Here is a 10,075-nt window from a genome sequence, read left to right on the forward strand (position 1 = left end):
AACAGGAGGCAGGGACAAGACAGAGGCCGTTAGTCCACACGTTCCCTGCCTGCAGACTCGAGGGCGTTGCTGTTAGGACACTGTTTCTTTGAGTGGTGACATTTCCCTGATTCCCCCCAGCTCATCCTCCCACAAGTCTCTCCGCTCCAGTGGCCCTGGGTTTCCCGCTGTCCCTCACCATGCCAGGCACGTTCCCGCCTCCCAGCCTTGGCACTGGCTGTTCCTTCTGCCAAGGGCTGCGCCCCCTGCAACATGCACCTTGCAATTTACGTCCCGGAAGTTGCCTCACCGCACTGCCTACAGAGCTCGACGATCGGATCGTTCTAGCGGGACAGGCGGCCATCACCGGAGTCCGGCTGAGTGGTCACACTGGGGTTTCTCAGTCATGACACTGTGGACATTTGGGGCCAGATAAATCCTTGTCGTGGAGGCTGTCCTGTGCATCGCTGGGTGCTTAGCAGCACCTCGGGCCTCTAGACACCAGTGGCAGCCCTCCCTCTGGCTGTCATAACCCCAAACGCCTCCAGACTCGGCCAATTCATTCCAGATGAGAACCTCTAGGTCAAGGTGTGGGCCATGGGGCCAGACGTCCCAGGTGAATCCTGGCTGTCATCTGCCTAGCTCTGGGACCCCAAGGCAAGCAAAGGAACAGCACTAAATCTCAGCTGGTAAATAGCAATATCTTAACAGCACTTTACTTCACAGGTCACTGTGAGGTTTCGAAGAGATAACGTGTGTGAAGCTCTCAGCACAGTACCTCGTGCACAGTAAGCAATCCATTAATGTCATACTGCTATTCTGATCCTAAATTTCTGTCTGTTGACCTTTTTAAAAAGAGATTTCATATTTCCTCTGTTCCAGACCAAGGAGGCATGTTTCCTGAGAAATGGCTACAGCAATTTCTTCTGCCCCTCGCTGTAAAGCACATCTCTTTGAAAAGCTTCTCTGTTAATTCCAGCGCAAGCTTAACTTGTGTCTTTCAAGCCTAATGAGACGGTTAGCTTGATTTATCTTTCCAGCTCAGTTCCGCCTAATTCTTGATCTGCATGTGGGTAGTCCAGGCAGGCCATCTTGCTACTGGGAAAGCAGGCTGTGTCTGTGTTATAAATAAAGGACTCCAGAATGGGAGACATCACAGATGCACCCAGCGTGAGCCGAGCAAAGGCGGCTGGATCCCAGGACGAAAGCCGATGATCAAATAAACTAGCTAAAATATGCAGCTCCAAACAGAGCCTGAATGCTAACGAGCCTCTCTGTTCTCCCACGTGGGGCTAACATCAAGAATTCCAACTGATAAAAATGGGTGGGGGCAGGAGCGGAAAAAGGAAATCAAAAATCCCATCCATTGTCTAACAACCAAAAAGACTCAGAGTGAACTAGGCTAAGTGAAATGCTACGCCATCTCAATCAAGAGTACCCCGTACCTGTCAGCTCCGTGGACAAAAATTGGACCGTGTATATTTTTTGTACCTTCGGTAAAGAGCTCAGTAGGCAGAGGTGGACCTCACTGACATGAAAATCCCTTATAGAAGAAAAAATTTCGGAATCTCTCTTAATAAAGGAAACTGCTAAGGAGCTCTCTGATGCATTTGGAAAAACATTTTTTTGACTAGGTTAACACTCGGGACTGTTTTGAACCACACGTAGGCAATGTGAGGTTTTCGAGTCTGCAGGAGGTGAGACTGTTCAAATGTTAAGCCAAGCTACTTTCAGAGACTGTGATACCTGATCGGCCCAGCAGCCAGGCCACAGGACACCTGCAGAACAAAGGAAGGTTTCGGCTGGGATTGCTGACAACCCATTCCCCACTCCGGGAGGGGGAAACAGGAAAAGTGCCTGCCCCACACAAAATAAAAACGTCATTCCCTACGGCTAAAACCACGGGAACCTCCGGATCTGAGGCTGGGAACTGCCCGCAGGTCTTTCACGCTACATACCCTTCCCTTCCTCACTGTGGGTCCATATGACAGGAAACCGGTAAACAAAGTCTTTTAACTGTAACTCATGGGAACTAAAAAACTGGCATATAAACTGAACTCCCCGACACTGCAGGCGGTGGGGGGGGGGTCCCCTCTGTCTTTACTCCCTCTCACTCTCTGTCTGAGAGGAGGAGACACACTCTGTCTGTGGGGTGTCACCCCTTTTCTAATAAACCTTCCTTTGGACTCTAACTTTGGCGTGTGTGTTGAAATCTTTTTACATTCTCTGCCAAAGGCCCATCTCCTTCTCTCAGGGTGGGGCTGGTCCCCCACCCCCCGGGGGGATGTGCCCTGTGCTGCATCAATCTAAGCTCACTAAACGAGAACATCGCCAGCATCCCCTTCGCCGTGTGCCTCGAATCTAGAGCAAGACACCATTCTGAGACCATGTCAGGCCCCATCTGATTTTCTTTCCTGGGGCCACAATGTTCTCTCTTCCTCTGCTCAACGGAAAAGGCAGAAGCATGTCCGTAAAGGGACATAGGCTTTGCTTCCCTGGGAAAGGGGTTTTAAGAGGAGAAATCTCTGCCAAAGGACCCTCTCCCATGCATTGCTGATGAAAGGGGGAATCGGTTCAACTTTTGGTGTAGGTTCACGGTATCTACTCAAAATAAAGATGTCATAACTCGTGATCCAGCAATTCTACCTCTAGGAGTTTGTCCCATAGAATTATCTGTACAAATGAACAAAGATATATATATACACATATATGTATACAGATATATGTATATGGATATATACATATATGTATATGGATATATACATATATGTATATATCCATATACATATATGTGTGTAAATATATATACAAGGATATTTTCTGTCGCAGGGGTCGGCAAACCAGAGTCTCCAAGCCGAATCTGGCCTACCATCTATTGTAAGTTTTATTGGAACCCAGGCAAACTCACTTGTTTGCATACTGTCTATGGACGCAGAGCTGAGTGGTTTTGAAGAGAGACGGTGTGGCCCGCAAACCTGAAAATACTTACTACCTGGCCTTTTATAGAAAAGTTTGCTGATCCCTGCTCTAGAATACTGTTTGTAAGAATGAAACATGGAAAAAATAAAAATGTCCAGAAGGAAGTGTGGCTGAGGTTGTTGGTCCCCTGCCCGCTGCCTCGGCCTACCCCGCAGGCCACCCGTCTTCTGTGGACAGTGTCCTCCGACCTCGAGAGCACCCACAGTTCTCTGCCTGGAACACACCAGTCTACGCTAACCACGTGATTTACGGTGGAGGCCTTGGGACACTCAATATCAACTTGACCGCTGAGACGAAGGGCAGGAGACGAGGGGCAGCCACTTGGACAGTCAGCCAAGCCCATGTGTCTGACGCCCCCATCAACATCCCGGCCACCAGTGCTCGAGTGAGCTTCCTGCTTGGCCGTACTCTGAGCATGCTGTCACATGTCACTACGGGGAGAATCAGTGACTTCGGTAGGACAGGACAATCAGAAGCTCATGCCTGGTCTCTCCTGGACTCTGCTCTACGTGTCTTTTCCCTTCGCTGAGTTTAGTCTGTATCCTTTTGCTGGAATAAACTATAACCATGAGTGTGACAGCTGTGAGTTCAGTGAGTCTTGGTGAATCATTGAACCTGATGGTGGTCTTAGGGACCTCCTGAGCTGCAGCTCCCCTTCCTTCATCGATGCCCCGAACAGCCTGCCTCCTGTGTGCTCCCTGATCGGTGCTTTTGGGCTCACCTTCTTGGTAGCCTACTTACACCCGAGTCATTGTCTTAGGAGGGGACTAATTAGATGGTCCCTGATGTAACAATACCATGGAAACCAATGTCCCTGTTAAAAATGAGAACAGACCTATATATACAAATGGAAAAATCTCCAAGACTTATTGCCAGGAGACAAAAGCAAGTTGCAAAACAGTACATGTAAACAATCTTTTTGTTAAAAAATATTAATATATAAACTAGAAAACAGTGTCTGGAGGAATGTTCGCCAAACTATTAAGAGCGAGTGGCTCTCTCTAGGGAGGGGAAACTGAGGAACTGTCTGCTTTTTTGTGTTATATAAGCATGTACAGTTTAAACTTCTTAACAGCAAGCGCATATTATTTTGGAAAGAAAACAAAGGGAAAAAAATAAGTTGCTATTAGAGAAACCACATCTAAATTGCCAGAAGGGGAAGAAGGCTAAAGGAAGTGTAATAGCCTACGCTCCTTATCCCAATTTGCAAAGAAAGTTGGCAAGTGAATCACTCGGCCCTCGGAAGGTGGGAGCGCCTGAGTGATTCAGCCTTTTCTAATGGGAAGCAGTGGCTGCTGTGGCCATCTGAGTTAATTGGCAGGCGAGGCACTTGCAAATCACTTGGTAACAGTTATGGCAATCTTAACGGTCTTTTAAAAACCAAACACTTAAAATGCAAATTGTAATAAGCTGAAGCTGAATAAAACTAATAAGTTCTATTAGAAAAGTTGCCTGGAAGAGGATCAAGATTTGCCATTGCTGTCAATCCTGGGGTGTCTCAGGCTGAAGAACAGGGAATGGATCCGTACAGAATCCAGACAGGGGCTCGGGGACACGAGGCCGGGGACCCCTGGCGCCTCCTCTACTTCATAGATACAGAAACCAAGTCACTGAGCTAGTTGGCTGCTGGTAAAGCTCACAGTCTCTGCAGCAAATAACCTACACCTCCCCGATTCCCCCCCAGCCCCCAGAGGCCAGCAAAGGAAGCAAATGCCTCCCAACTAGATGCCTTATCCCGCCTCTTTAGAAACAATGACAGCTAAGAATGTTGGAAGGCACCCCAAATAGCCCCCCAATGGCTGTTACGGGGGGACTCATTTGACTGCAGTCACTAGAACATTGCCGGACAATGTACATACTCCAGTGCGCCCTAGTCATCAGGAAGTGACGTCTCGGCCCGAACAATCGCAGGGTGGCCAAAAACAGGACAGCACCGAGCCCGTGTACAAAACCCAGGAAGAGGGCACCTCGCATCTTATCTAAGAGCCCACGTCCTATCCGTGGACACAGACAGGATGATGTGGCCCAAAATGTCAGCATGCTGTCACATGTCATTACGGTAAGAAGCCTCAACCAGAAGGCAGATGTGAGGACTGAGTGAATCCACAGGATGTGCTTAGCCTTGGGCCATACACACAGAAGGTGCTTAATAAAGCACTGTTACTCCCCATTCTGGGCTGTCGGCCGCTGTTCTGAGCACCGTAGGATGCTTCGCAACACCTCTGGTGCCTCTGCCCGCTAGGTACCCTTCCCCCAGCCGTGACAACCAAAAGCATCTCCAGACGTTGTCAAATACCCGCTGGGAGCACGATCTCCCCGACCCCACTGAGAACCAACTGCTCCAAGGGAGCTGCTATCGCCCGTGCTGCAGGTGGGGAGACTGAGGCCTCAGGTCCCGTTGCCCTGCGTGAGTCATGGACAAGTTGAGTCTTTCACATGTTGATATTTGCTATGGCAATGAATTTGTTCTTCCTCGCAAGAGCTAAACCCTTTTGGTTGCGAATGTGGTTTGCCAAAACAGTCTTGGAAGGGAAGCCGGATGACTTAAGAGTGTGGGTGTGATAAACACTGCAAATTAAAAGGAAGAAGAAAAGAATCTCGATCTTTACCAACGGGAGCAGACGTGACGGGCTCCCCGTTTTGCATGTTTGGTTCACGAGGTGATGCCCCCATATTCAGCTATGAGACCGACAGCACTGTGCGGAGGTGCCCCCAGACCGTGGCTGGAACCCCACCTCATCACTGTCACCCATAATCCACCTCTCGGTGCTGTCCCCATTTCTGAAAAGATGCCCTAAGCCCATCCTGGGCCGTTTCTCAGCCCTCCCTAATTCCTCACCCAGAGGGATCCCCACACTTCATCAGCACGTTCATGAGTCATCTCAACCCTTGGGGGAGCCCCAAAGCAGTCTACACAGCCCCGATTCCCCCCTATTCCCCAGAGGCCAGCTCTGACAGCACGACAAAGGTGATACCCTTTCTCTTTCAACTTCTGCAAAGCTTCTTCACACTGTATCGTAGAGTTCTCTCCTTCTTCCTCTTCTCTCTGAAACCTAGAAGCTGTTTCAGGTTTTTTTCCAAAACAAAGTCGATCATATTCCTTCCTTAGGCCTCAGTTTTCCCAGTTATACAACGGGGGGCGGGGGGATACAGGCAGGTTTTAAGGCCCCTTTCAGCTCCGACATTTCTTTGGTTCTAAGAAGTTTCATCTACGACTTAAGGGTGATGTTTTTCAAGCTTTCCTGGCTCATTTTGTGATTCATAGCAGCTGCTCGGACAGAACTTTCTTTTTCCATGTTTTTTTCTTCCAACAGTCATAAGGATAATTTAGATAACGGTATTATAATAATTAAAAATCGGCAATCGCGAATCCTGAGTTCTGTAAACGAGGCACCGAGCAAAGCATTTTATATACATTTTTGACTTAACCCACACCACGATCCTATTGGGGAAGGTATATTTATTTACACCCCCATTTTGCAGACGGGGAATGAGAGGCTCAGAGGGTTAAGAGTCTCAGGGCCCAAGGTCCCCCGGCCAGTCCACGGCACAGCGAGAACTGAAATGCGAAGCTCAGAATCATTTCTCCTCCTCCCATCTCAGAAAGAAGTCTTACCCATGCCCCCCTCCCACTGAGCCTGACATGTGACAAGGACAAGGTACCTGCACCTGCGAACCTGCAGGGGAGTGAGATCCTCGAGCCGGCATGCAAAGCACAAGGGGCCAACAGTGAGAAAGGCCCTCAACGAGCCCTCGTGCAGGGGCCATGCTGGACACCTCCACACCCACTCTCCAGGGCCCAGCACAGTCGGGCTCGCCTCCGACGTCTGAATGGACGGCTGCCTGATCAAGCAGGCAGCAGACACGGAAGTCGTCTTATGTTTAAGGACCACTGATATGAACAAAATAATAGCAGCACCAACACATAGTGTTTATCACGTGCGTTTAATCTACACGACTCTACCAGGTAAGTGCCGCTATTATTCCCTTGGGCCTAGAGGACACACGCTGGCATCACACCCACCTTCCTGAGGATGGGCCTGGAGAGCCCCGAGCAGGCCTGGAAACCAGCCTGGGTCATTCGGGTGGGGAATCCTGGGATTCCAGCGCTAGGAGGTGATCTAGAAAGGAAGATACAGGCTCCAGGTCTATCGGCAATTCTGGCTTAGACCGACATGGTGAATTCCTTTAACGTAGCGGTTCTCGGCAGGGACCAATTTTGTCCCTCAAATTTGGCAATGTCAGGAGACATATGGATTGTCACAACAGGGGCGGGGTGGTGGCGCGATTGGCATCTAGTGGACAGAGGCCGGGGGATGCTACTAAACATCCTACAATGCACCAAGCCAACCCCACGACAAAGAAGTACCTGGCCCAAAATGTCAACAAGTGTCCGGGTTGAGTAACCCTGCCTGAAGGGAAAAGCGTGTATGACAGTTTCTCTCCATTAATACCTCCTCCTCCGCCTTCTCCTCTGTCACCAAGGAAAGTCACCGAGACCTGAGAGGCTATGAAAATCGATAGGGAGAAACAGCTGGGGGACCTGGAGAGAGGGAAGTAGGGACATCGCCTCGGCTGAGCTGGAGGGGGTGCGAGAGCCTGACGGGTGAAATTCCAGAACAAATCAGGGCGAGAGAGAACTGGCGAGTGGAGGAAAGGGCTTCTGAGAACTGTTGCTGTGACTTCCAGGTTAGATTTCTTTCTCCTTCCTTAAGACATAGAAACCAAGATCGAAATTTCTTTTGAAACTCCTTGGGACCACGTCTGTACGCCTCTGTGTGGAAGCTGAGCCATGCGGACAGCGTTTATGAAGCCGACATATGGGGTGAAGACTCACTTTCAGATCTGTGTGTGAATCACACCGTCTAGGAGGAAGCATTTAAAGTGTGACTGTACAGTAATGTGCTTGTTTCTACACGAATCACCAAAATGTACACATCTGAATCAGGACTGTCTCTGCACATTTGTTTTTATAAGAGAGGCTGGCATTGCTTTTGCTTTGGGGAACATGTTACCTACACACTGTCTTTGGAACCAGTTACAAGACACCTGTTGAAGCTTTAGGGGGATCGGCGATCAAATCTTCCCCCCTCCATCTTCTAAAATAATCGAGAAAATAAAGTAAAAATACCATGAACATGCAAATCGCTCCTGGGAAAAATGAGAGGAACCGTATTAAAACAGAGCCAAGTAGCCATTTCAGAGGAACTGGCCTGCACATCTTATTTTCTTGATTTTCCAAACTGGACCAAACTGCCAACCCTGTAAGAAGTCAGTAAGAATGAAAATATCCTATTTGTAAGGGCCGAGGAAAAAGGACTTTGCTGTGACCAAATCGCTAACCAATCAATGAAGGAGGAATCTAGCCCTCTGCCTAATGACGGAAACCTCAAGCCAATCTGTGAAGTGCAAATCTCACCCCACCTCATCAGGCACGAACGAACTCTTCCTTAATACGACTTACTTCATCTTCCTTCCTTTTTCTCATAAAAACCCTGAATCCCTCTCCTGTAGGAGGGGACACTCTTTGGGCTTCTGCCTGGATCTGTAACGCCCGAATTGCAATCCCTTCGATCCCAAATAAATACTTTTTGTTTGATGATTGTCTCTCAGGTTTTTTGGTTGACACTTGGAAGACTTTTTATAAATACCAGAGCTAGGGTCACACCCCGAGAGAGTCTACTGAGTGGTTTTCAAATGCTCCCAAGGTGATTCTCAGGGAAAGTCAGGTTAGATATACTGTTAGTCGCATATCAAAATATCAGTTGGATTTCGGTGAGTTAGCTGCCTTGTAGAAAGGATGTGACCTCACTATTTGATCTCCTCGAATTAAACATCACTGACCAAAAACCATACAGGCCTTGTCCCCGCAGGTTCGAGCCTGACCAGCAGGCTCACCAACGACGGAGTGAGACAGAACATTGCCTGCTGTGGGCAGGCGGGTCCCAGCGAGCGGAGGAGGGTCAGGAGAACTTAACACCCCAATCCCAACCCACAGAGGACCGAGGACCTCTGGATACAAACTCGCCAAGCTCCTAATGACACAGTCGGTTCTCCCTGGGAGGAGTGGATGAAAAACAGAAGAGAATAAATCAAATAATAAAATGAACGAAAGAGAGCCCAGAGGTGCTACTTTAGTTCGTGGGTAGGCAACCTTTTCCCATAAAGGGCCAAATAGTATATATTTTAGGTTTCAAGGGCCACCTATAGTCTCTGTCATCGTAGCAGAAAGCAGCCACAGACAGTATGTAAATGAATAGACACAGCTGTGTGACATAATAAAAAACATATATTTGGTCTCTGCCCGCAATTCCTGGCACAGAGCTCCTAAGACCCTTGTAATTTCCTGAATGACAGGGGAGATAGAAACATCTTCTTTTATGGTTTTAGCCCCCGGTTCTTGACATAAAAACTTCTAGGATCCTTGGGATCTTAGGACTGATAAGAGTGTCCTTTTGTATGTTAATGACTGGTGACCGGGGTCTCCTGACAGCTTCAGGATGGGGGCTGGCTGTCAGAAAGACCAAGGCATGATTAGAAGGTTGAGACTTTCAGCCCCAACTCCCCGCCCCAATCTCTGGGGAGAGGAGCAGGAGACCAACCCGCAACACCAATGGCCAGTGACTTCATCAGTCACGCCTACGTCATGATTTTCTCCATGCCCGTGTGTTACACTTCAACAAAAAGTCAACTTTAAAAAACAAATGAATGGGACTAATATCTGCAACTGACCTTGACGAGCAGGAAAAATATGAATGGAGAGATAAACAAAAGGATGGACAGATGCGCGATAAAGCGAATAGCAAAATGGTCACTAGAATCTAGGTAGTGGGAACATGGGTGTTGACCGAACAATTCTGTCAATATTTTCTAAAAGTTTCTTGGGATTTAAAAAACCCAAACACATAAACAGCTCAATTGTCCTACTTCTATAACCTTACTTGCTTCTTTATGACACAATTATCAATTTCTAGGGCTGAGTGGCTACTTACTGTTCACAGACCAGTCTCAGATTGACATAGAATAAAATCCATCCATTTTAAGTATATAATTGGATGAATTCTAATCATTATATACAGATGTGTAACCATCACCACAATCGAGATATACAATAGTT

At 48.1% G+C, this 10,075-nt stretch overlaps 1 protein-coding gene across 5 annotated transcripts in view; it reads right to left on the reverse strand.

Moving 5' to 3' along the window:
- The window catches only part of SYT17 (synaptotagmin 17), a 59,352-nt gene that overhangs the window by 270 nt on the left and 49,007 nt on the right, over nucleotides 1-10,075 (reverse strand). Inside the window, exon 8 of one of the 5 annotated variants that reach the window (XM_025046119.1) lies at nucleotides 32-1,096. The exons of 3 other annotated variants lie outside the window; for them this stretch is intronic. In XM_025046119.1, the coding sequence (XP_024901887.1) occupies nucleotides 1,008-1,096 (89 nt within the window). In that variant the 3' untranslated portion in view covers nucleotides 32-1,007. Of the gene's footprint in view, nucleotides 1-31; nucleotides 1,097-6,051; nucleotides 7,824-10,075 lie in introns of those variants that run through there. One more of the 5 variants, XM_025046120.1, reaches the window with a different exon arrangement.

Source organism: Pteropus alecto, unplaced genomic scaffold (genome assembly GCF_000325575.1).
Source record: "Pteropus alecto unplaced genomic scaffold, ASM32557v1 scaffold34, whole genome shotgun sequence".
Classification (NCBI taxonomy): domain Eukaryota; kingdom Metazoa; phylum Chordata; class Mammalia; order Chiroptera; family Pteropodidae; genus Pteropus; species Pteropus alecto.